Raw genomic sequence first — 27,761 nt, forward strand, 5'->3', positions numbered from 1 at the left:
AATCAAACTGGGTATTCGAAAGAGACACCTGCACAGCTTCTAACAATTCCCTAACTTCTCCGGACAAATGGAAACTTTCATCATAAAAACTCCACTGAATACAACTGTCCGAGTCTCCACAGTGAACTGTTCTAAGTTTCATCTTGGCCCCCGGTCCAATTTAGGAAATAGGGGGAAGGTGGGTGGGGAAGGCCCCGTAACGCTCCGTGATTTGCTATAGAACTTAAACCTCAAGTCCCGCCCCACGGAAATTTTTCGTGAAGTCATAACAGACGAAGCAAGTCTGCGCAGGTCGCTCTGGCCGCCGGGACAGGAAAAGCAGCCTAAAATATTGTTAGTAAACAGATGCGACAGGGCACACTGATGCGGGCTCAGCTTAGGGAGAGATGGCACAGGCACAGGTGCAAATGCTGCGCGCACGTAGGTGGGGAGTGAGAAGGACCGGAAGTTGGAAGAAATGTCCTTTAATTTACCCTTTCTTTCTTTGAAGACATCTGTACAGGCAGGTGCAAAGTACTCCAAGGCCGACAACTACAAGAAACCAGGAAACAAAGGACATGTAATTGAGAGCTAATTGCCAAGATTCAAACTGTAGCAGCAGAAGTAAGTGTTGGTTACATTTCAGTGGTCAGAAAATGCTACTTCATTTAAGCACATATATATTCATATTCCGTCTAGACTCTTCACTATCAGAAGTTCGTGAACAGTCCACAGTAAGTCAGGGAAGAATCCTTGCTTAGTTTAGAAAAGTACCCAAAGCATATTTGGGACGCAGAGTCATGACTAATCGTCCTGAAGACACATGGAGTATTTAGGTCTGTTACTAAGTGGACAAGTGGAATATAAAAGAATACACATTCACCAGCAAAACGTGTAGTATCATACACAAGGTCAGACTGTTCTAGACTGCTGTACTTCATTTCCAGCTATAAAAACCACAGAAACTGAAAAGTCACTTAAAAAATAATGCACTTCCTCGCAATACTATTGTGATTTAAGTGGCACTGAAGTTTGGGCTACTTACGGAGAGTAAGAATAATCACAGCAATGATACCTGCATCTGGGAAAACATGAAAACAGTTTGAAGATCATTGAGCGCACAAGGGTTCCAGAGAGTAGTCGCATTTAACCTTGCTCGGATCATACACTACATCGATACACGACAGCAAAGAAAGAGGTCCTCAGTGTAGTTTTAGCACGACTGCTAGTGTGTCCAGATCGTTCTGATCACAGAGCCCTTGGACTCTGATCCCACATCCAGGGTCCACCTTGTAAGACTCTTCAGAGGAACCTCACTTTTCATTGTTTTGTGCTGTCGTTGCCATATCAGGTTATTTAGTAAAGCTTCTTGGGCGCTTAGAATTCCCTAGATGGGAGGAAATTACCTACATGTGTCTACACATAAGTACCACTTATGTTTATCATGTTATCTGGACTACTAAAATCCCTATCAATGTCAAATTTTGTGAAACTTGGTTCCTTCCTTAACTACAAATAATTGGAACATGATAGCTATTTCTATATAGTACTCCGAGGTTTCGTAAGGAAGAGTAATTAATAGCCAAAATAATACCTAATTCCTCCAATTCTTCAAATAATGCTGATTCATTGGGCTCAGGATAGCCTGGGGGGCAAAATGGAAAAAAAGAAGGAAGACTAAACCTTAAAGATCCATAAATTCACTGGTTTTCATTTTTTGCTTTTGTATGAAACTGCTAATAATTTCATTTTCCTTATATATTAATGTTTCTTAATAAAAATATCATAAGTTATAAATTTATATTTGATGTCACCAACAATCTTCTTCCTGTACATTGGTGTTTCCTGTGACAAGATTCTGCAGTATGGCAAGCAAATTTATCACCACCGCATCCTCAAAATTAGCCTGAATTCAACATGAGTCTACTTAAAATTAAAAGATAGAGGAGGACTTTAAAACAATTTAGAAGTTGATCAGGAATCAACATAATAAAAGCCATTTATGAAAAACCCATAGCCAACATCATATTTAAGACTGCAAGTTTTTCCTTTAAGATCAGGAACAGGACAGGGTGCTTATGTTTGTCACTTCTATTCAACATAAATACTGCAAGTTCATATTAGAGCAGTTAGGTAAAAAAAATAAAATAAAAAGCATCCAAATTGGGAAGAAATAAGATGATCTCTGTTCACACATGACATGATCTTTTACATAGAAAACTCTAAAGATCACACACACACACACACACACACACACCTAGTACAACCAATAAATGAATTCAGTTAAGTTGCAGGATACAAAATCAACATGAAAAAATCAATTGTGTTTTGGGGCGCCTGGGTGGCTCAGTCGGTTGAGCATCCAACTTCAGCTCGGGTCATGATCTCACACTCTGCAGGTTCGAGCCCTGTGTCGGGCTCTGTGCTGACAGCTCAGAGCCTGGAGCTGCTTCGGATTCTGTGTCTCCCCCTCTGTCTGCCCCTCCCCTGCTCATGCTCTGTCTATCTCTGTCTCAAAAATAAATAAAAACATTAAAATAAAATAAAAGTTGATGGGGAGTGGGAGGGAGGGGTGGGCGGGTGATGGGTATTGAGGAGGGTACTTGTTGGGATGAGCACTGGGTGTTTTATGGAAACCAACTTGACAATAAATTTCATATTAAAAAAATAATAATAAAAAATAAAATAAATTAAAAAAATCAATTTTGTTTCTACACACTAACAGCAATGTAAAAAGGAAATTAAGAAAACAATTCCATTTACAATTGAATGAAAAGGAGCTACCCTATGACCTGCCAATTGCACTACTAGATATTTATCCGGAGCATAAAAAATCCTGATTCAAAGGGGCACACGCACCCCGATGTTTATAGAAGCACTATTGACAATAAAGAAATTATGGAAAGATGCCCATTGACTGATGAATAGATAAAGAAGATAAGGAATATATTTAAAATGGAATATTACTCAGTGATTAAAAACAATGACATCCTGCCCTTTGCAACAATGTGGATGGAGCTAGAACGAATACATTCAATACGTGCGAAGCGAAATAAGTCAGTTGGAGAAAGACAAATATATTATTTCACTCATATGTGGAATTTAAGAAGCAAAACAGATGAACATAGGGGAAGAGAAGGAAAAGTAAGAGAAAAACAGAGAGGGAGGCAAACCATAAGAGACCCTTTATAAAAAATGTTTGTTTATTTATTTTTCTAAAAATAATTTATTGTCAAGTTAGCTAACATACAGCGCATACAGTGTGCTCTTGGTTTGGGGAGTAGATTCTCATGATTTCTTGCTTACATACAACACCCAGTGCTCATCTTAACAAGTTCACTCTTTAATGCCCATTACCCATTTCCCCCTCCCTCCTGCCTCCCCCTTCAACCCTCAGTTTGTTCTCTGTATGTAACAGTCTCTTATGGTTTGCCTCCCTCTCTCTTTGTAACTATTTTTTCCCCTTCCTTTCCCCCATGGTCTTCTGTGAAGTTTCTCAAGTTCCACGTATGAGTGAAAACATATGGTATCTGTATTTCTCTGACTGACTTATTTCACTTAGCATAATACCTTCCAGTTCCATCCATGTAGTTGCAAATGGCCAGATTTCATTCTTTCTCATTGCCAAGTAGTAATCCACTGTATCTATAAACCACATCTTCTTTATCCATTCGTCAGTTGATGGACAGTCAACAATTTGGCTACTGTTGATAGTGCTGCTATAAGGAGACTCTTAAATACAGAGAACAAACAGGATTGCTGGAGGGGTGGTTGGTGGCAGAATGGTCTAAACGGGTGATGGGCACTAAGGAAGGCACTTGATGGGATGAGCACTAGGTGTATATGTAAGTGATGAATCACTAAATTCTATTCCCGAAACCAATATTACACTATAGTTAACTAACTTGGATTTAAATAAAGTTCTAAAAAAATAATAAAAGACTTTGGAATAAACTTCACAAAGGAAGTAAAAGATTTGTACACTGAAAACTATAAGACACCGCAGTAAGAAATTTAAAAAGACATAAGTAAATGGAAAGAAAATCCTGTGTTCGTGGATTGGAGGACCTAATAAAGTTAAGATGCCAATGTGATATGAAGCAACCTACAGATGGAGTGCAACCCACCAAAAGCCTAATGATGCTCTTTGCAGAAAGAAAAATCCATTTGAAAATTCATATGGAATCTCAAGGCACGAGGAATAGTTAAAGCAATCATGAAAAGAGAGAGCAAAGTTGGAAGGACTTGTACTTCCTGATTTCAAAACTTACTACAAGTACAATAATCAGAACAGAATGGCACTGGCATAAAGCAGGGCACCTGGGTGGCTCAGTCAGGTAAGTGTCTGACCCTTGATTTTAGCTCATGTCATGATCTCATGGTTTGTGAGTTCAAGCTCCATGTCAGACTCTGAGCTGATGTCATGAAGCCTGCTTGGGACTTTCTCTCTCCCTTTGTCTCTGCCCTTCCCCTGCTCTCTCTCTTTCAAAAGTAAATAAACATTAAAAAAAAAAAAAAGACAGACATACAGACCAATGGAATAGAAGAGAGGCCACAAAATAAACCTTTGCATATATAGTCAAATAATTCTCTACAAGGGTGCTATCAAAATTCAATAGGGAAAGAGCAAACTTCTCACAAATGGTTTTGAAAACTGGATATCCACATACACAAAAGGATGATTTAAACTCTTGCCCTACAACAAACACAAAAATTAATTCAAAATCGATCAAAGACCCTAAATATCTAAAACCATAAAACTCTTAGAAGAAAATAAGATGTTGGATCTGGTTTCATGATGTTGGATCTGGTAATGTTTTATTGAATGTGACACCAAAAGCATAGGCAGCAAAAGGAAAAACCAAACAAATTAGACTACATTAAAACTAAAAACTTTTGTGCACCAAAGGACACTAACAATAGAGTGAAAAAACAACCCACAGAACGGGAAAAAAAAAAAATCTGAAAATCATATATCTAATAAGGGATTGATATCCAAAATATAAAATGAGCTCCTAAAACTCAAAAACAAGACAGAAAAACAACCCATCAAAAATGGACAAAGGACTTGAATAGACATTTCTCCAAAGAAGATATACAAATGGCCATTAAGCACACAAGAAGATGCTCAACACATTATTAATTGTTAAGGAAATGTAAGTAAAAACCACAATATACCTCATGTATATTACCTAACATATATTATGATGGTTATTACCAAAAAGCAGAAAATAATACGTGTTGATAGAGGTCAAGAAATTGAAACTTTTTCAAATTAAAATAAACAAAAAAAAGAAATTAAAATTATTTTTTTGAGAGAGAGAGAGAGAGCACAGGCAATAGAGGTAGAGAATCCCAAGCAGGCTCCATACCCAGTGTGGAGCCTGACACGGGGCTGATCTCATGATACTGAGATCATAACGTGAACCGAAACCAAGAGTTGGACGCTTAACCGAGTGAGTCACCTAGGCACCCCACGAAATCGGAACTTTTGTTGCTGATGGGAATGTAAAATGGTATAGCCACTATGGAAGACAGTATGGTTGTTCCTCGAAAAAAGTAAACACCGAATTGTCATATAACCAGCAATTCTCCTAGATATATAGCACCCCAAAATTGCAAACAGGGGCCCCAAATTAAAACTTTTCAATTGTTAAGTTCACAATTGAAGGTAGGACTCAAACACTTGAAAGCCAATATTCAGAGATACATTATTCAGAGTAGCCAAAATGTGGAAAAAACCCAAGCAAGTGACTTTTCAACAGATGAATGAACAAACAAAATGTACAAAACAATGGAATATTATTCAGCCATAGAAAGGAATGAAGTTCTGATACATGCTGCAAGGTGGATGAACCTTGAAAACATTATGCTACATGAAATAAGGCAGAAATGATTCTACTTCTATGAAGTAGCTCGACTAGTCACATTTATAAAGACAGAAAACAGAATGGTTACCAGGGATGGGGTGGTGGGGGGGGGGCGGGGGCGGATTGAGAGTTATTGTTTATAATATATATAATGTATATATATAATGTATATATAATGTATATAATGTATATAATATATAATGTGTATAAGGTTTCAATTTGAGATGAAAAAGTTTGGGGGATAGTGCTGGTTACAAACAATGTGGATGCACTTTATGCCACTGAAATGCACACTGAAAATGGTTAAAACAGTAATAAAATATAATACAAGTTTATCTAGAAAAACTAATATACAGAATAGTCTAAATGTTGCTAAAAAGGAAGTGTTATGCCAGATATTAAAACAAATTATAGTGGAGCACCTGGATGGCTCAGCTCAGGTCACGACATCATGGTTCGCAGGTTCAAGCCCCACGTCAGGCTCTGTGCGGTCAGTGAGGAGCCTGCTTGGGATTCTCTCTCTTTCCCTCTCTCTCTGCCCCTCCTCTGCTCTGCTCTCGCTCTCTCCCTCTCAAAGTAAATAAACTTAAATAAAAATTTTTAAAAACCCAAAACATATCATAGTATTATAGTGGGGGAAAAAAATGACTCAGTGCTGTTACAAGAATGGCCAGAGTTCAAGGAAACATAAAGATGACTGGAAAACAGTTGGAGAGAGGACAACTTCTTCAACAGATGTTGCTATTTCACCGTTACAAGGGGGTGGGTAGAGTGGAGAGGAGACCTATCTCATTCCATTTGTCAGAATGAATTTCAGATGCACCAATGATTTAAGTGCAAAGAATACAATCAGAACACAGGGTTGAAATGTTTATAAAGTTTTAGCATGGGAAAAGCCTAAAGCTTTTATAAGACAGACAAAACACACACAGCCATTAGGGAGAAGATCGATACGTCCATCAGTCCATCTACTTATTGATGTAAAATTTCTATACATGTAAAAGACCACTAACAGAATAGTCAAATAAATAAATACAGTATACATTTCAAAGTCATCATCGGAAAGAATGGCAATAAATCTAAATACAACCCCACTATAAGACATTCAATGGGAAAAGGGCAAGTTTCAAAAAATTACATACAAGATGATGTCAATTTTGTTTAAGATAAAAGAAAAAATGCCCAACTATATGTATCTAAGGATGTATCTAAAGACTAAAGTAATTCTTTACTCTGTATACTTTCACAATGTTTGAAAATTTATAAAAATATATCATCCATTTACCACTCATGTAACAAAATGTTACAAAAAGCCATCTATAACCAATAGTACACCATAAAAATCTTGAAAGAAAACTGACCAGGGAAAATAAGGCCCCAAAGCCCCTGAAAAAATGTTCACTTCGTATTAAAAGTGTTTTAACTTATAATGAACTCTCATAAATCAACAAGAAAAATATTTTAGAAATCTAATTTTTAAAAAATGAGCAAAGGGCACCTTTTGGGATGAGCACTGGGTGTTGTATGGAAACCAATTTGACAGTAAATTTCATATATTAAAAAATAAAAAATAAATAAATAAATAAATAAATAAATAAATAAAACAAAAAATAAATAAATAAATAATGAGCAAAGGGCCTGGATAAATCAAAGTGGGGCAAAAAAGTTCAAATTCTTTGATGATAAGTAAAGAAATGCAAATTAGAACAAGACACAACGTGGCACTCATCACCTTATAAAGTTGTTAACTATATAAACAGGAGAAAATTACTGAACCTGGATACTTTGAAACTGGAGGTTTGGTTGGATGAGTAGGCTTGAAACCTGGAAAAGTAAATTGGATACAATTCACTAGCCTTATCAACACAAAATTATGGATTTAATTTTGAATTATTTTCAAAAAAGACTCATTATTTCTCAAAATGAAAAATACAAATACTTTCCAAAGTTTGCAACTCTACTTCTGGGAATGTAGTCTAATGTATATTTGCACAAGTTCATAACCATGTATGACTAAGAATGTTCCCTACAACTTTGTATTTTATATGGAAATCCTAGAAGTTGACTAATAATAAATCATAAAAATACTGTGTTCAGAGTAAACACACATATCTTTAAAAAAAAATACCATCCAAGTCGTATCATACTACATAAGAAGGTGTACCTTTTTCTCTTCTGCCTTGTATTTCTTGGACTTAAAAAATATTTGCACATTTAGATCTGCTTTAACACCATTATCTGTTGCTGGTCCTTTTGATATAGTCTTTCTCTGACTGATGAAAAAAAAAATGATTGACAATCCCATGGAGAGTTTTGATTTTGATTTTTTAAAAAGGATCCCTGTAGTTTCTCTTCTTTATAAGCTTTTTCTTACAATTTTTCTTCTAAAAACTAAACTGTATCAGTGTTTTATAAGTCTATGAAATGTTTATGGTTCAACTCTTTCAAAAGAGCATATCAACAAACATAGGATATACCACAGTGCATGTACTCACTGGGATCATGTAAGTAAATACGGATGGTTCATGGAGTATAAATTTCATATGCAATCTTAATAAATCAGTCCACCAAAAAACCATTTTCTTTCCCCCCCAAACCTCATAGCCCTCAACTAAAGCACACAAGGAGGGTATCAGGTACCAGGTTTACAGGAATTATTTAAAAAATATATTCTAATTACCGTATTAACATGCATAATTCCACAAATCCTTTAAAATACTATGGTCATAGGAAATATACAAACAAATTAAAAGCTATTAATCATGATCTGTTTGAGTTCAACACTTTCAAAAAACAGGAAGCTAAAGTCCACAGAAATGAGGTTACTTGAGTAAGCTGAGCCAAACTAGGACCTTAGTGAGGTTGCCCAGGATAATGTTCTTCCCACTATTCCTGTTGTCTCTTGCTTCTGATGGAAAGAGAGGCCAAAGATAGGAGCACTGAAATCAGGAAGATATTTCCTTCCAACATAGTAAAAATAATCTTTTAAGTCTTAAACAAAGTAGCTGACCTATAGGAAATCCTTCATTTCATTTCATTTCAATGAATAAGGATTTTTCCTGCCTTTCAGTTGCTATGAAGTTTAGGTGCAGTTGCCAAATAAAAATGCCCAGTAAAGGGAAAAAGAAAAATTGTATGAAGTTGGAAGGGGTGGGGGTGGGGGAAGACATACGGGTCTTATTTGGAGATAGCAGATATTTCCCAGTTTAAATTGTGCTACGTAAAAAACAACAAACTAGGGGCGCCTGGGTGGCGCAGTCGGTTAAGCATCCGACTTCAGCCAGGTCACGATCTCGCGGTCCGTGAGTTCGAGCCCCGCGTCAGGCTCTGGGCTGATGGCTCGGAGCCTGGAGCCTGTTTCCGATTCTGTGTCTCCCTCTCTCTCTGCCCCTCCCCCGTTCATGCTCTGTCTCTCTCTGTCCCAAAAATAAATAAAAAACGTTGAAAAAAAATTTAAAAAAACAAACAAACAAACAAACAAACAAACAACAAACTAAACTGGTTGTAGTCCAGCAAGTGAAACATAGTCCTAGACCAGGAAGACACCCTGGGAGCAAACTGATCACTTTAAAAAAAAAAAAAAAAAAGAAAAGAAACAGCAAAGTCGACCCAGAAAACACACATGTTAAAAAACAGAAGCCATAAGCCTTCCTCTTCACTGATACTAATTCGAGTGATGCTATAAGTCATATGAGCTACCTTTACAAGCTCCCCATATGCCAGGCACTATGCTAAGTGTTAAATGCATCCCACTTAAACGGTAGGTAACCTTCCCAAGTTTACATACCTGTTTATATCTGTGGACTCTGCCAAATAATTTTAGAAAAACTAAATAGAACTAAAATGGCTGTAAATATGTCCTTCACCCTTTCACTACTCAAAATGTGAATGACTATAAATCACATAAATGTAAAGGATTGTTGTAAAATATAAGCAGGAAAGTACAAATCGGAATGACTCAAAATTAGAGGTTTTATTTTGGGAGAAATCTGTACCGAAAAACGAAATAATGTAGAATCAACGACTTCAGAATTATTGGCTTCATTTCATTTATATAAATGAATATTATTCTTTTATTCTTGACTTATAAGTGTAAATAAATGTACGTAAAATTCTTTTAGTCTTGGCTTACAAATGTAAAAAATTCTCATGCTTCAGTCTACTCTAAAAGTGGTTGCTATACATTTTTATACATAAAAATACTAAATGAGAAATTTGTATGTGATGTAGATAACGTGGAAAGACCCTATGAAAATGTACAAAATCACAACATAGGAATGATGTCATATCTCCATCATGTAAATAAATACAAGATGGAACAAAATACTAAATTTTTTTAATTATTTGTTTTCACTGATATTTCATGTCAAAAAAATTAAAACTAAAAAGATGGAAAAAAAAAACACATTTGTACCTTTAATACATGTCGGCATCTCAGGTTCCCAAGTATTTCTCCCACCACAGAACACTGGGTTGCTGCCATTAAGATAGAAACCTGGGAGGCATTCAAATAGAACCACTGCTTGGTAGGAATAGGTTTCTCTGACTCCTGATACCAGTCTTCCATTCACAAGTACTGGATGTTCACATCTGACCACTGAAAAGTACAGAAACTCTAGAATTAATGGAAAGCTGCTTTAACATAGGATTAGAAAAAATAGCGCCAAGTAGTAATTTCCTGCGGGAAGAAACATACAAGGAATGAAAGGCAAGGTGTTAATTAAAAGGAAAAAAAAATACCCAAGAAACCTTTATACATATGCACATTTTAATTCGAAGGAAATGGATTTAGAGAAATCTAATAACTTTTTTCCACCTAGAAAGACTGTCATTAGACTTTATTGACTTTCCTATATTTTTTTCCATTACTAACAATTTTTTTTTTTTTACATTTATTTATTGTTTGAAAGACATAGAGAGACAGAGCACAAGTTGGGGAGGGGCAGAGAGAGAAGGAGACACAGAATCCGAAGCAGGCTCCAGGCTCAGAGCTGTCAGCACAGAGCCCGATGTGGGGCTCGAACTCATGAACTGTGAGATCATGACCTGAGCTGAAGTCGGACGCTCAACCAACTAAGCCACCCAGGCACCCCTCCATTACTGACAATTTTTGAGAAAGGTCTGACCACCACATACAAATTCGAGGCAAGTTTTGATCTTCATCAATTCTAGGGATTTTTTTTAAAGGTCATGCTGACACTGGCTGCAGTACCCTGCTTTTCTAGAAAGGTAGGAAAGACTTTTCTGAGAAGGTAATACTTGAGTTCAGATTTAAAAGTTGAAAAGCAAGTAGCCATGCAAAGATACGCAAAAAGAAAGTGCTCAGGTAGCAACAACATACACAAATGGGATGTTCAAGAAACAGAAAGGCCAGTGGAGTTAGGGCAGTGTTTTCCAAACATCTTGGCCTGCAAGCCAGAGATCGAAAGGCACATTTGACATCGTAAACCCGTATATAAGCACACAGGCCTGAAATACAGGTCAGCCTCATACCAGCGTGCTCCGCTGTTTTCCTTTCTACTCCACCTCTTGGGAAGTAAACTACTGCTCATGACCTGATAGATTCATTTCAGAATCTATTAATTAATCTATTAATTAATCTTTTCACCGTTGTGCGAAACTACTGTTAACTGCACTAATAATTTTCTTTATGTTATGCTGGCTAGACATAATTTACGTACAGCAAACCTCATCCTCTTAAGCGGACAGCTGTATGAGGTTTGACAGAGGCAAATAATCATGTAATTGCCACAATAAAGACACAGAGGGGCGCCTGGGTGGCGCAGTCGGTTAAGCGTCCGACTTCAGCCAGGTCACGATCTCGCGGTCCGTGAGTTCGAGCCCCGCGTCGGGCTCTGGGCTGATGGCTCGGAGCCTGGAGCCTGTTTCCAATTCTGTGTCTCCCTCTCTCTCTGCCCCTGCCCCGTTCATGCTTTGTCTCTCTCTGTCCCAAAAATAAATAAAAAACGTTGAAAAAAAAAAAAAAAAAGACACAGAAAAGCTCCATTGCCCCCCAACATTTCCTCATGCCGCTTTGGAATCAACCCTTCCCACCCCCACAACCACCTTCACCAACCAGCCAAACACTGGTCTGTTGTCCATTCCTAAAGAGTCGCTTTTCCAGAATGTCATAAGGGGATCACGGCCTCTGAGTATGAGTTATTTCACTCAGCATCATGCATTTGAGAGTCATTCCTATTGCTGCATGGGTTAGAGCTCACTCCTTTCGGTTGCTGAGTATAATTGCATTGTATGGACGTACCATGGTGGTTTGCCATTCACCAGCTAAAGGGCTAGTGGGTTGTCTCCAGTGCGGGACAATTACGACTAAGGCAGCTGAATATTCTCACACAGGTTTCTCTGTGAACATGTTTTCATTTACTTGGATTGATGAGTTGTATGGTAAGTATATGTTTAACTTTATGAAAAATGTAAAAATATATTCCAAGAGGTCATATACCACTTTGTATTCTTACTAGCAATGTGTGAAAATTCCAACTCTTCTACATCATTGCTGGTACATGGTATTGTTAGTTTTTTGTATTCAATTTCAGTTGTTTTATTAGGGGTGTTGAGTGGTATCTCTTTGTGGTTTTAAATTACATTTCTGTAATCACTAATTATATTGAGAAATGTTCATGTGCTTTTTTGTCTTCCATATATCATGTTTGTTGAAATAGGTCTACTCAAATATTTTATCCATTTTTTAAAAAAATTGGCTTGTTTTCTATGATTGAGCTTGGAGAATTCTTTATGTATCATAGGTAAAAGTTATTATTTGATATATGCTTTGCTAATATTTTTTTCCCAGTCTATTGCTAATTTTTTCCCCATTCCTTTAACAATTTTTTTGCAGACCAGAAGTCTCAAATTTGGAACATCCAAGTTTTTTTCTTTAAAGGATCACACACTTTATGGGTGGTATTTAAGAAATTTTTGGCTAGGTCACAAGTATTTTGTATGTTTTCTTGCAAAAATCTTAAGGTTTTAGGTTTTACATGTAATTCTATGATCCATTTTTTCCCAAAGTTTATTTATTTTTAATTTTTTAATTTTAATTGCTCTTTTATTTTTTTAGCATGAGAATTACACATCACAGTTCAGCGTGTAGAATTCATTATCCAAGGAAATAGAAGTCATTTTTAGTTTTTTCCTTTTTTATATATTTTTAAATTTATTTATTTAAATTGAAGTTAGTTAACATACAGTGCAGTATTGTGGTCAGAGGCAGCATGTAGTGATTCATCACACATAACACCCAGTGCTCATCCCCAAAAGTGCCCTCCTTAATGCCCATCACCCATTTAGTTCATCCCCCACCACCCTCCCCTCCAGCAACCCTCAGTTTGTTCTCTGTATTTAAGAGGCTCTTATGGTTTGCCTCCCTCTCTGTTTTAATCTTATTTTTCCTTCCCTTTCCCTATGTTCATCTGTTTTGTTTCTTAAATTCCACACGTGAATGAAATCATATGGCATTTGTCTTTCTCAGTCCAACTTATTTCACTTAGCATAAAGTTTCTAGGTCCATTCATGTTGCAAGTGGCAAGTTCTCATCTCATCCTTTTTATAGCTGTGTAATATTCCTGTATGTATGTGTGTGTGTGTGTGTGTGTGTGTGTGTGTGCGTGCATACATTACATCTTCTTTAGCCATTCATCTCTTGATGGATACTCAGGTTGCTTCTATAGCTTGACTATTCTAAATAATGCTGCAATAAACACAGGAGTGCATATATCTTTTCAAATTAGTGTTTTCATTTTCCTTGGGTAAATACGCAGTAGTGGAATTATTGGATATCTATGATTCATTTTGAATAAATGTTTGTCTATGGTTCTAACATCGATGAAGTTTCCCTTTTTTGGCACATGGATATCCGATTGTGTTGTACCATTTGTTGAAAATATCATCATTTTCCACTGAACTGTTTGTATACCCGTACACCTGAAGAAAATCCATTGGACATATTGGCAGGTATCTAATTCTGGATGTAGTACTCTATTCCATTGCTCTATATGGCTATCCTTTTACCTATACCACATTGTTTTGATTATATGCCTTAAGTGTGCTTTATATTAAGTCTTAACGTCCGGTAGAGCGAATCTTCTAATTTTTTTCAAAATTATTTTCACTATTCTAGATATTTTGTCTTTCCACATAAACTTCCGAATCAGTTTAATTTATACAAAAGGTTCTGCTGGGATCACCTGGGGAGCTCAGTCAGGTGGGTGTCCAGCTTCGACTCAGGTCATGGTCTCATGGCTTGTGGGTTTGAGCCCCGCGAAGGACTCTGTGCTGAGAGCTCAGAGCCTGGAGTCTGTTTTGGATTCTGTCTCTCTCTCTCTCTCTGCCCCTCCCTCACTCATGCTCTGTCTCTCTGTCTCTCAAGAACAAATAACCATTAAAAAAAGGTTCTGCTAGGATTTTTGTTGGGATTGTGCTGAGTTTAGATAAATTAGAGAGGCTTGACTATTACATTGAATCCTCCAAACCATACCTAGTATGTATCCTTTCATTGATTAAGGATTTCTTTAGTTTCCATTATTAGTGTTTAGTAGGTTTTAGCATTAATATCTTTCACATATATTGTTAGATTTATACTCAAGAATTTCATATTTTGGAACTACTGTAAATACTTCTTAAAATTTCAATTTCTTTTTTTTATGAATATAACTTATTGTCAAATTGGCTTACATACCACACCCAGTGCTCATCCCAGCAAGAGCCCTCTCCTCAATACCCATCACCCATTCTCCCCTATCCCCCACCCCCCCATCCACCTCAGTTTGTTCTCTGTATTTAAGAGTCTCTTGTGGTTTGCCTCCCTCCCTCTCTGTAACTATTTTTTTCTCCCTTCCCTTCCTCCGTGGCCTTCTGCTAAGTTTCTCAAGATCCAAATATGAGCGAAAACATATGATATCTGTCCTTCTCTGACTGACGTATTTCACTTAGCATAATATCTTCCAGTTCCATCCACGTTGCTCAAATGGCATGATTTCATTCTTTCTCATTGCCAAGTAGCATTCCATTGTATATAGGAAACCACATCTTTTTAATCTATTCTTCTGTTGATGGGACAATAGGCTCTTTCCATAATTTGGCCATTGTTAAGAGCATTGCTATAAACATTGAGGTACACGTGCCCCTATGCATCAGCACTCCTGTATCCCTTGGGTAAATTCCTAGTAGTGCTATTGCTGGATCATTGGGTAGATCCTTTTTTAATTTTTTGAGGAACTTCCACACTGTTTTCCAGAGTGGCTGCACCAGTTTTCATTCCCACCAACAGTGCAAGAGGGTTCCCGTTTCTCCACATCCTTGCCAGCATCTGTAGTCTCCTGATTTGTACATTTTAGCCACTCTGACCGGTGTGATGTGGTATCTCAATGTGGTTTTAATTTGTATTTCTCCGATGACAAGTGATGTTGAGCATCTTTTCATGTATCTCTTGGCCATCTGGATGTCTTCTTTGGAAATGTGTCTATTCATGTCTTTTGCCCAATTCTTCACTGGATTATTTGTTTTTTGGGTGTGGAGTTTGGTGAGTTCTTTACAGATTTTGGATACTAGCCCTTTACCCAATATGTCATTTGCAAATATCTTTTCCCATTCTGTTGTTTGCCTTTTAGTTTTGTTGATTAAAATTTCAATTTCTAATGGCTTATTCCTAGTATATAGACATATAACTGTCTTCCATATGCTGATCTTATATTTTGAAACCTTGTTAAAACTTCAGTCATTGGAATATTGTATACAACCAAGTTGTAAGTGAATAGAGACTATATTTCTTACTTTGCAATGTGTATGTCTAATTCTTTCTTTTGCCTTGTTATAGTAGCTAAGACCTCTTGTACAATGGTGGCGAGTAGTGGGAGTGGATTTCCTTCTCTTGTTCCTGCTTGGGGGGAAATTAGTCTTAACATTAAGTATAATGTTAGCTCTGAGATTTTTGTTGACGGCTTTTATCAGAATGAAGTAGTTACTTCCTTTCTATTCCCACTTTGTTGAGAAATTTTATCCTGAAAAAGATGATGAATTCTGTGAAGTGCTTTTTTTTTAAATATCTTTAAAAGTTTCACTTTTTTAAATTTATAGTCTCCTCATCTAGTATACTGATTAATCTTTGAATCTGAACGAATCTTGCATTTATGTGATAAATCTTACTTTGTTGTGATGTATTATTATTGTTATACATGGCAGTATTTGCTTTGTTACATTTTGTTGAGAAGTTTTGGTTCTATGGTCATTAAAGATATTGTTTGTAATTTTCTTGCAATGTTTTTGTCCAGTTTTGGCAACAGGGTAATGCTGTCCTCATGAAATGAGTTGAGAAATATTCCTTTCTCTTATATGTCTTTAAATTTTTTTCATTATTGTTTTTATTTTTGAGAGAGAAAGCATGTAGAAGGAGCAGGGAGAGAAGGACAGAGAGGGACAGAGAAGGAGACAGAGGGAGAGAGAGAGAATCCAAGGCAGGCTCCTCACTGTCAGCACAGAGCCTGACATTGGGCTCAAACTCAGGAACCATGAGATCATGACCCGAGCTGAAACCAAGAGTTGGATGCAACTGACTGAGCCACCCAGGTGTCCCTCTCCTCTTATATGTCTTGCAAAGCTTGCATGAAGGTACTATTATTTATTCCTGAAATGTTTGCTAGAATTCCCCAGGGAGGCCATGTGGGCCTGCAGTTCTCACTGTGGGAAGTTTTTTGGTTTTTTTTAATGTTTACTTATTTTTGAGGTGGGGGGGGGAAGAGCAAAAAGTGGGGAAGGGAGAGAGAGAGGAAGACACAGAATCAGAAGCAGGCTCCAGGCTGTGAGCTATCAGTACAGAGCCCGACCTGGGGCTCGAATTCACAAACCGCAAGATCATGACCTGAGATGAAGTCCCATGCTCAACTGACTGAGCCACCCAGGCGCCCCTTTAGGAAGGTTTTTAACTGTAAGTTCTATTTCTTTAATAGATATAAGACTATTCAGAGGTGCCTAGCTGGCTTAGTGGGTACGGCATGTGACTCTTGATCTCAGGGTTGTGAGTTCAAACCTCATATTAGGCATAGAACTTACTTAAAAAAGCAAAATGAGGAGGAGGAAGAGGGGGAGGAGAAGAAGAAGACAATTATTCAGCTTATGTACATCTTTGAATAAGTTTGGGTTGGTATTTTGTGTCTTTGAATGAATTTGTCAATTTCATACGTATGTTGTCAAATTTATAAACACAAATTTGTTTGCATAATATTCCCCTATTATCCCTTAAACATCTGTAGGATATTTGGGTTGTTTTTTTTTTTTTCACTTTTGATGTTAATAATAAGTATCTTCTTTTTTTTCTTTCAGTCTGGCTATAATTTTATCTACTTTATTGGTTTTCCCCCCAAACCAGGTGCTGATTTCAGTAATTTTCTCTTTTCAATTTCATTGATTTATTTCTAAAGATATTCTTTCTTTCTGTCTCCTTGTTTAGAGCTTAATTTGTTCTTTTTTAGAAGCACAGGTTATTGAGACTTTTCTTTTTTTCTAACATTAACTATTTCATGTCATAAATTTTCCTCTAAGCAATGTTTTTGATATTTTGATATGCTGTATTTTCCTTTTTATCCAATTTATTCAATTCAAAACACTTTCTAAATTGCCTTATGAATTCTTCTTTGATTCATGGGTTGGTTAGCAGTATCTTGCATAATTTTCAAATATTTGAAGATTTCTAGGTTATTAACCTGTTTTGACTTCTACATTCATTCCACTGTAATCAGGTAATGTACTTGGAATCATATCAATTTTTTGAAATTTGTTAAAAATTATCTTGCTCATTTTAGAGAATGCTCCATGTGCGCTCGAAAACAGTAAATATTTTGCTATTATTCAGTGGTCCCTTTCTTCCAAGAGTCAAATCCTCTCCAGTGACCCCCTGCTTTTGATCGTTCTCCAGTGTCTTAATCATTGTTTTTTATTTTATTTATTTTAATTTTTTTAATGTTTATTTATTTTTGAGACAGAGGGAGACAGAGCGTGAGTGGGGGAGGGGCAGAGAGAGAGGGAGACACAGAATCCAAAGCAGGCTCCAGGCTCTGAGCTGTCAGCACAGAGCCTGATGTGGGGTTCGAACCCACGGACCGTGAGATCATGACCTGAGCTGAAGTCGGCGCTCAACTGACTGAGCCACCCAGGCGATCCCGTTTTTTAAATATGTTTTGTACAGAGCTTATCAATCTTGGCTGTGAGAGGGTTAGATTTTATAATTTACTGTCTAGCCAGAACTCTCAGACATCTTGTAATATAAGAAAGGATTTCTTATTTGTAAGACAGTATATGTTGAATTTTTGAGTTCTTTCAAGCAAAAAATTCCTAACTCATGCCATATATGCAGTGGTTCACAATGTGTGAACTAGAATTCTGAGAACATGTGAAATGGGGGGTGGGTAGCTCTGTAACTAAAACTGATTTGACTTTCTCTATATTAATCCACGTTAGGAGTCAATTTAACAGGAGGAGGAAGCACATATGACTGTTTTGCTTACTTACAGATAAAACCATTTACAAACTGTTTCCAAACTTACAGTTAACAAATGAAGAAGGAAATAAATGGAAACATCATTACCTTTACACTGAGGAGGGTCACTACTCCACTTGTTATTCCCAACACAAATAAGTTTGCTGTCTCCAACAAGTGAAAATTCGTCTGATCCTTGTGAAGGATTACAACTGTAAGTTATTAGTTCATTATATTCAAATATAGTTCTGTGGCTATTGCTGTATTTTCCGTTATTTATTTTTGCAGGCGGTTGACAGTAAATCTCTTAAAAAGGAAATACAAAGAGGCAAGACAGGGCCAAAGGAAAAGTGTCAAGATAGCATTGTAAAGTCCTATGAACTGCCTTCAGTAAATTCATTAACATGATTTCTACAAGCTGTTTATTTAGGCTTCTATGAGAAAATGTATTATTACCCCCAGTTCAAGCCATAAACAAATGAACTGTCAGAACAAAACTCTTTTTCTCAAATACCTCTATGAAAAACCTATTATTACTTTAGAAGGCCATGCTAAGTTTCGTTCTAGTCTCATTACTGAAAATGTAATGAGAAAAAATGCTTGTGATTAAAAATAAAATTCACTGCTATTTGAGAAATTCTTTATAATATTTAAATATATCCATTTGCTAAATGAGTGATTCACAATAATTCACAAGATATTGTCTTTCTTTACATCCTTATGAATGTACAGTGAAATTTTCCAAGCTACAAATTGTGAGCTTTCACAACAGACTGAATCCAGATGTCCTTCTGTAAGCCAGATATTAAAGGGATTTGCAAAAATGTAAAAAAAGAAAGGCATTATTTTCAGCCTTTGTTTCAGAAAATTATTTTTCATAAAAATATGCTACATACATTAACATGTATTGAGCTTACTGTTCTTAAACACGAATGAATATATAATTATTTTCCAAACTTCTCAGTTTTTCTTCCAATATAATGAATATCAATAAACACGGCCCACATAAAAAAAAAAAATCTCTTTGGGATCTTTGACAATTTAAAAGCTTAAAGGGGATATGAGGTCAAAAAAGACTGAGGCTTGCTAGTCTAAATTCTAAACGGAAAATTTACTTACTTTTACATTGTGGGGGGTTATCACTCCAATACACGTCATTTCCACGAAGGTTACAAACTATAACTTGTTGCCCAACTAAGTAATAACTAAATGAGAAAAGAAAAACTTACTGTTTTCTCTATTAGTTACCAAGATGTGCACAATAATGAAAATTTCAATACTGTTGCGTTTCTGCACTACAGTAGTCTGAGGGAGAAGTTTCTTAAACAACATTATACCGTGAAAGCCCTAACCATGTCTGCACTTAATGAAATAGAGTTTCCACCGGTGAATGCTCACTGACCAAAAGCCAGAAGATTTTGAAATAACTCTGTCGTACCTGTCAGTCTGGTCTCTCTGTCATCTCCAGCAACCACATTACACATCCATTTCTATGTCTGTGCTCACTCCATTCTTCTCAGTAAAAGCAACTGAGTAGAGACATTAGGCCCTAGAGCTTGCCTGCCTGGATCTGAGTCCCAGTTCCATGACTCACTTTCTGTTTGAGCTCAGGCAAGTCCTTTAGTGTTTCTCTTGCTCAGATTCCTCATCTATGAAAAGGGGATAATAGTAAATATTCCATGGGATTGTTTTAAGGATTAGATGAGTTAGCATCTGGTACATAGTGAGTGCCGGGTAGTTTTCAGCCCCTTTAATATTTTTAGGCAAGAATATTTTTTCTGGGAATAGCTCAGGAATACTACATAATGAAATTTTCTCTCATGATTTAAATTCACAGTACTCTCTTCTGCTCGACTTTTTTGTAACAATCATGAATAATTTTATTTATTTGCTACTTCTCATTAATTATTTTGCTTTGACACCTCTCTGTATACATTGTGTTTCTCAACAAGGCTATAACTTCTTGGAGAAAAGAATAGGTCTTGAACTTTCGGCATCCCTCAAACTGCCTAGCAGGCTCTCTCTCTAAAACTACTGACTGGATATTCCAGTATGTTTTCTTGATCAAGTGAAAAAAGTAGTCCGTGAAAATGTCTATACATGGATGCGGTTGCCTTTTCTCTATATTAGAGTGTTCGGGGGAGAATTCCAGGAAAATGGCAGAGTGGGAAGTGCCAAGAACCTGTCTCCCCAACTGGGCAACAACTGCAAGGGCAGAATCTGTCATGGGTAACTACTGTGGAACTCTGGAGTCTGTTGATGGCTTGCAACTTCCCAGGAAAGACTTGGACAGGTAAACTCCATTGATTTCAGTCGATTTCATCTTAGCACAGTGTCAGGTACCCATCCCTCACCCCCAGCAGGCAGCTGTGCACATATTCCTGGAGCAGCTTGGAAGCAGTTTGGGGGATCAAGGGTGGACAAAAAGGGCCCCGTCCTCTGAATAGCAGGGATCTGTGCTCTTATCACTGAATTCTGGTTCTGGTCACAGAGATGTAGTCAATGAGGTGGGCAGCCATTGCTGTCACATCTACTCCTAACTCTTTTAAGCCCCTTCCTAATTGGCTGAAGTGACTTCCAGGGGATTTAAACAGCCAGTGCTCTTTGATCCCCATATCATTTTTCATTTTTCCCCTCTCAGGAGCCAGACATTAAAGATTATTCAGAAACATCTTAATATGTGAATAAAGTTAAAAAGTGAATGTGCATGGCCAGGGAAAGGCTGAGAAAAGACTGAGAAGGCCTTCAGTTTAAATTTCAGACTGGTCTTCAACAGAGATATTGTACAACATTCAAAAACAAAACAAAACCAAAAAAACACATGAACAATAACATAAAACAACTGGCCCTGGGGAAAGGGACGAATCTGGTTTACAGAGTGCCCACATTATTAGATTCAAATGTCCATTATTCCACAAAAAATCACAAGATACACAAAGAAACGGGAGAGTTTGGAACACTGAAAAGAAAAAAATAAATAAACGAAAACTGTTCCCCCAAAAGACCTGATGGCAGATTTACTAGACAAAGACTTCAAAATAACTATTTTTACGTGCTCAAAAAACTAAGGAAGAACTGGAGAAAGTCAAGAAAATCATGCATGATCAAAATGGAGATGTCAATGGGGTGACAGAAACCCTAAAAAGAAATAAAAAATAAATTCTGGAACATTAAAATAACTGGGATATGAAAAATTCACTAGAGGAATTGAATGCAGATTTGAGCAGCAGGAGAAACTAGTGGACATGGAGACAGAACAATGGGAATTATTGAGTCTGAGGAAAAGAAAGAAAAAAGAGTGAAGAAAAGTGAGCAGAACATATGGGACCCGTGGGACACCATCAAGTGGACCAACATACATATTGTGGGAGTCCCAGAAGGAGAAGAGAGACAGACAGAGGCAGAGAGAACATCTGAACAAGTGATGGCTGACAACTTCCCAAATTGAATGAAAGACATGAATATATTGGGGGCGCCTGGGTGGCTCAGTCAGTTAAACCTCCGACTCTTGATTTTGGCTCAGGTCATGATCTCATGGTTCATGGGATCGAGCCCTATGTCAGGCTCTGGGCTGACAGCATGAAGCCCTTGGGATTCTCTTTCTTATTGCCCCTCCCCTGTTCTAGCACACATATTCTCTCTCTCTCTGTCTCTCAAAATAAATAAATAAAATTAAAGAAAAAGAGACATAAATATAAACATCCAAGAAGCTCAAAAACCTCCAGGTAAAGTGAACTCAAAGAGTAACTAAGACACATAACACTCAAACTTTCAAAAGACAAAGACAAAGAGAGAATCTTCAAAAGAAGGACAACAGAAGTGAGTCATCATACAAGGGATCCTTAATAAGACTATCAGCAGATTTCTTATCAGAAGCTTTGGTGGCCAGAAGACAGTGGGACAATATACTCAAAAAGTGCTAGAAGAAAAAAAACTGTCAACCAAGAATCCTCTATCCAGCAAAGCTGTCTTTCAAAAGTGAAGGGGATGTTGGGAAGAGTACTGGGTATCGTATAGAAACCAATTTCACAATAAATTTCATATTAAAAAAAATAAAGGTTAAATGTGTATTTCTGAAAAAAAAAAAGTGAAGGAGAAACTAAGACTTGATAGATACGCAAAAGCTGAAGGAGTTAGTGACCACTAGACGTTCCCTGCAAGAAATAAATTCTCAAGGGAGTCCTGCAAGATGAAATGAAGGGATACTAGAAAGTATCTTTGAGCCATAAGGAGAGATAAATATCACACTAAAGGTAAATACATGGGAAATTATTACAGCTTGTATTATTGTAACAATGGCTTATAATTGCAATTTTTATTTTCTTTATAACTTAAGAGACTAGTGCATTTAAAAGAAAAAAAAGAAACAATCAGTGTAAAACATAGTATTACTGTGACTTTGTTTTTAACACCAAATCTTGTTTTCTACATAACTGAAAGGACTAATTTAGAAGAACTATTAGTTTACGTTATGGCACACATGATGTATAAAGATGTACTTTTGTGTAATTAACAACCAAATGGGGTGGGGATGGAGTTATAAAGGATAAAAGTTTTTGTATGTTATGAAGTTAAACTGGTATAAATTCAAATTAGAATGTTTTAACTTTAGGATGTTAAATGTAATCTCTATGGTAACCACAAAAAAACAGCCATAGGGTATAGACAAAAGGAAATGAGAAAGGAATAAGAACAGTTTACCAGAAAAAGTCAAATAAACAAAGAAGACAGTAATGCAGGAGATGAGGGCCAAAACAAGCTGTAAGGCATACTGAAAACAAATAGCACAATGACAGAAGTAATTCCTCTCCTTATCAGTAATTACTTCAAATTTAAGTGGATTAAAACTCTCCAATCAAAAGACAGAGATTGGTAGAATAGATAAAAACACATGATCCCACCATATGCTATGTATAAGAGACTCACTTGAGATCCAAAGATGAAAACAGGCTGAAAGTAAATGGACTAAATAAGATATTTCAGCAAATAGTAACCAAAAGAGAGTATGGTTGGCTATACTGATATCACACCAAGTAGACTTTAAATTAAAAAAGGTTACCAGAGACAAAGGATATTATATGTTACTAGTTAATAAGGGTTCATGCAACAAGAAGATGTCACAATTGTAAACATTTATGCCACCTGATGCAGACCGTCAAAACATCTGAAGCAAAAACTGACATAATTGGACAAAATAATACACATTTCTACATAATAGGCATTTCTACAACAGTAGTTGGAAGCCTCACTACCCCATTCACAATAATGGATAGAACAAGCAGACAATGTAAGTAAAGAAAGAAATAGAGGACTTTAAGAACACGACATTTCTGTACGTCCTCCTTCAAACTGAGAGTTGGCATTTTAAATAGGATATACTTGGTCAAGAATAAAGTCACCATGATTACTACATTTTTGATGCTTACAATAAACTTATTATTAGGTATAGTATTAGACAATTTTGCTTCACTTCAATATAAATTTCTTTGAATTAATTATGCATCTTTTCAGTCTCCATAAAAAGCCCAAGAGTTGTTTGGCTATAAGTGTGAGTTGTCACATACAAATTAATGAAATAAACTTTATGGGAACGCTTGCAAAACAAAACAAAAATGGAATTAGTGACATTCACCTGATTTTCTCTAAGGAGCAACTTACCCCTCATCACAATAAAAGTGAGCTTCGTGATCAAACGAAAAGGTTTTATTTGGGGCAACAACTTCACCATGTTGAAGTGCTAGCCTATCGCATTCTTTTTCTGAAATAAGATTGAAAAAAACTTTAATGCCAATTTCAGAACATTTAAATCAAGGTCAAAATTCTGCACGACTCTCTGCAACTAACACAATATTATCTTCTATACCTAGCTGTTATGCAAACTTAAAAATTCACATTCAACCAGGCAAACAATTATTGCCAAGAAAAAGATCCCCTGGAGATTTATCAAATTCTGGAAAAAATATTGCTATCTGAAACTAATTTTTCACATGAGAAAAATTGCGGTAGTGGAAACTGGACCCTAATATTTGTAAAAATCTCTAGAGAAAACAATATATATACATATACGTTGTTTTGTTTACTTACTCATACAAGCTTCTTGGAGAGGGAACCACGAGTGATTCTGCTCACAATAAGCCATGACGGGAAACACAGTAATGCGTCCTGGAAGACACTCATAATATATTTTCTCCCCAACCTCATAATATTTTTTAGGTTTACCCTTGAGCTTCATAGTTTCGAATTTTGGTGGTTCACCACAGGCATCTAGTGATAAGACAACGAGAATATGAAAATGAAGTATTTATCTCTTTCACCAGCCAAGGCTCTGGTCTGGCAGCAGGTAGGTAACAGAATACAAAAGGGAAAGATCTTTGCAAGATTTTAATGATTCTTCCATGCTTTTACCCACTTAGTGGGAGTATGTAAGATGTGTGCCTTGCTTGCGTTAAATAACCGCCTATTAGCTTTTGATTTGATGGGGAACAAGCTGAATTTACATTCAACAATAAAACTGAAAAGACAAAATTAATGTTCATGTTCTTAAAATATATACAGATAGGCAACCTTCCCCACTTTTATCTAAATTCATTTCAAAACTCGCTCTTCCTTGGGGCGCCTGGGTGGCTCAGTCGGTTAAGCGGCCGACTTCGGCTCAGGTCATGATCTCACGGTTTGTGAGTTCAAGCCCGGCGTCGGGCTCTGTGCTGACAGCTCAGAGCCTGGAGCCTGTTTCAGATTCTGTGCCTTCCTCTCTCTCTCTCTGACCCTCCCCCGTTCATGCTCTGTCTCAAAAATAAATAAACGTTAAAAAAAAAGTTAAAAAAAAAAAAAACCTCGCTCCTCCTCTAAGAAGCCTTCTACAGCATATAGCACTCTGCTCTGATTACTTTCCCATGATCTGAAACAAACTAATGATAACCTGCCACTTCAGGTTCAGTCTCTCTCAGAAGGAGAGTTCCTAGAGGTCAGGCAACTTATGTCTTCTTTCTCTAGGATACTTTGTACCCAGTGGATGCTTAAGAAATGCTATAGTAACAAGTGATTATTAAATAAGCATTACGTATTTCATAGCTCAAAATAAATATGCATTAAAGTCTTTCAAAATATAAGGCTTCATTTCATGTTAGTGAACTGAGCTTTTCATAAGTGAAAAGATGTCACTTAAATATCAAAATTTACTACTCTGAATAGCCCTACATGGAAAAAAAAATGTTGCGTTTTAGGGCATTATGTCAAATAAAAGCTCATCTTCCTCTACTGATCAGTGGATCACACATTCCTTCAGAAACTCCCTGAGGTAGCTGTCTGGGCTGTTTATCCAATATCCACTTCCAGAAAAGCTACGATGTTGCTATGCTTTTAGAATTTTGAGGGGAGTGGTGGGGAGATTTTTCTCCCTAGAATAGTGTCATTTCTACTTCATCAACTCCTCTTCCTTTTTATTTATTTATTTTTTTTATTTTATTATTATTTTTTTTAATGTTTTTTATTTATTTTTGGGACAGAGAGAGACAGAGCATGAACGGGGGAGGGGCAGAGAGAGAGGGAGACACAGAATCGGAAACAGGCTCCAGGCTCCGAGCCATCAGCCCAGAGCCTGACGCGGGGCTCGAACTCACGGACCGCGAGATCGTGACCTGGCTGAAGTCGGACGCTTAACCGACTGCGCCACCCAGGCGCCCCTCCTCTTCCTTTTTAATTGACCATGAGCTTGAAAACCAAACAGATCTGTCAGAACAATTATGTAAAATAACATGATGGAGACACATCCAGTAAAGTCCTAAAGGGCTAAAAGAACATGGGGGGCTCTCCTGTAAGGGTGAGGACCTAAGGACAAAGGAGATAGATCTACTTTGATCCCTGAGGAAACTTTTCTTTCTTACTCCCTGGATCTCTGTCTTACTTCAGATTAAGAGACTGGTCAAGAGAACTCTACTCAAGTGAAATATTACTCTCCTTTTACACCATATTCCTAAATTCTAAAATTGTATCTATAAACACCGTCCAACATTTCCTTTACATCATGTCCTCAAATCCACCTACTGGCAATATGTTTTGTTTTGTTTTGTTTTGTTTTTAACATTTCCACTATGCTGACCAAGATAAGTGAATGTTCCTCAATCAACTGTCCAAATTAGAACAAAAGCTAAAAGCAAAAAATCATAGTAATTAAAAGCATTGTTTAAAAAAAGGACTAATATAGAGTTGTATTAATGACATTACATGCACTGAATACCCTGTCATTTTACAATAGGAAAAAAAAAAGCTAAAAATGCTACATAATTCCATTGTAGATACAAATATATAACATCATTAGAAATCCTGGAACAACCAAGAAAAAGATTAAGTAACAGCATACCCCTGATTAAATTATACAAGTATTCCTGTTTTATGCATTCAATTTCAGTAACTATCTTGAAAGCAGATAAAGAAGATAGAATTCCAAATATGACTTTCATAGACAGTGATCTGTATGGAAAAAGAAATAATCAATTGGATTGTTTAACTTATTCAACTAAGTTGAAGTATTTCTTCCTCCTAACATGCACTATAAAAGACATGCTTTCAACAACATGCAGAGTTTATAATTTAGTTTGGCAACCAGTTGATTGATTACAAGCTTTATACCTCTTATAATCAGACTTCTTCTATTGCTCAGAATTTTTTTCCTATGGGGATTTTGAAACTAAATATTTCCAGCTCCAGAAAAAAGAGTATCTTGGCTTAGTTTGTTCTAGATAGTTTACATGTAATTACTATTACCCGGCAATGGTATACTTTAATAATAGATGCCATTATATAATACCATAGGCAGTATACAGAAAATTCCCCAATGTTCCAAAGGAGTTTCAAGAAAGTGAAATAGTGCTCTACTATGGATCGAGACAACCGTTCACCTCTACACTTGCAAAAATCATGCAAGCACTCCCTAACCTTGCAACAATTAAAATAACTCCCAGACAGCGGCACCCACCCACAGCTCCACCCAAAACGCTACCTTCAGAAAATCATGGTCTCTGACCAAAACTGTAATCTCAGTGAAACCTGACCTACCCGCTACATCTCTTGCATCTACACAACCTAGTTTTCTTTGCTTCCTTAAAACACAGACGGTGGCATCTACCCCTGTCAATTGTAATCTCACTTTCCACTCACTTCTGAGTCTATAAAATCACTTAAATTATTCAAAGTCATTAGGTGGCTCTCTTCTTGGTAAATTCATCTTAACAGTTTCTTCCTGAGTGATGTCAGTTACCCTGTGTATAACATGTGTAGCCATTGATGACTCTTAGCTGTCTCCTGCCCAAAAAGCTCTCTCCTTGGTTTCCAGGATAGCAAACCACCCTGGTTTTCAGCTTGTCCTCTGGCTACCTTTCCTTCTCCGCCTCATTAGATAATGTGATGTTCCCGACGGGTTCCTGTAG

The 27,761-nt window shown here is 36.8% G+C and overlaps 1 protein-coding gene and 1 long non-coding RNA gene across 8 annotated transcripts in view; one reads left to right on the forward strand and one right to left on the reverse strand.

Moving 5' to 3' along the window:
• The window catches only part of LOC131496141 (uncharacterized), a 56,786-nt gene that overhangs the window by 28,279 nt on the left and 746 nt on the right, over positions 1-27,761 (forward strand). For 3 of the 6 annotated variants that reach the window (XR_009254337.1, XR_009254338.1, XR_009254339.1), the window contains exons 3-5: positions 491-607; positions 18,406-18,550; positions 24,550-24,676. This is a non-coding gene — a long non-coding RNA (uncharacterized LOC131496141). Of the gene's footprint in view, positions 1-490; positions 608-18,370; positions 18,551-24,549; positions 24,677-27,761 lie in introns of all 6 variants that reach the window. The other 3 variants (XR_009254340.1, XR_009254336.1, XR_009254341.1) reach the window with 2 other exon arrangements.
• On the reverse strand, positions 449-27,761 carry LOC131496139 (membrane cofactor protein-like). 2 transcript variants are annotated; one of them, XM_058701403.1, is made up of 11 exons: positions 27,593-27,761; positions 26,696-26,805; positions 24,421-24,600; positions 23,995-24,094; positions 19,456-19,541; positions 18,445-18,531; positions 10,264-10,446; positions 7,626-7,673; positions 1,574-1,624; positions 1,025-1,060; positions 449-531 (listed from the first exon to the last, which is right to left on the reverse strand). In XM_058701403.1, exons 1-11 carry the CDS (start codon positions 27,604-27,606, stop codon positions 470-472), a joined length of 957 nt encoding a protein of 318 aa, XP_058557386.1. In that variant the 5' UTR covers positions 27,607-27,761; the 3' UTR covers positions 449-469. The 2 variants fall into 2 exon arrangements, with proteins under 2 accessions (XP_058557386.1, XP_058557385.1); XM_058701402.1 differs by having other exon boundaries at positions 18,445-18,642; positions 27,593-27,750.

This window comes from Neofelis nebulosa, chromosome 15, assembly GCF_028018385.1.
Source record: "Neofelis nebulosa isolate mNeoNeb1 chromosome 15, mNeoNeb1.pri, whole genome shotgun sequence".
In the NCBI taxonomy this organism is placed as follows: domain Eukaryota; kingdom Metazoa; phylum Chordata; class Mammalia; order Carnivora; family Felidae; genus Neofelis; species Neofelis nebulosa.

What these genes read in the sequence shown, in the direction of transcription:
- LOC131496139 (XM_058701402.1), bottom strand. An exon ending in TCTCCAAGAAGCTTGTATGA is followed by an intron (nt 24,095 to 24,420) that starts GTAAGTAAACAA and finishes ATCTTATTTCAG; the next exon opens with AAAAAGAATGCGATAGGCTA. An exon ending in TGAAGAATTGGAGGAATTAG is followed by an intron (nt 1,061 to 1,573) that starts GTATTATTTTGG and finishes ATGTTTTCCCAG; the next exon opens with ATGCAGGTATCATTGCTGTG.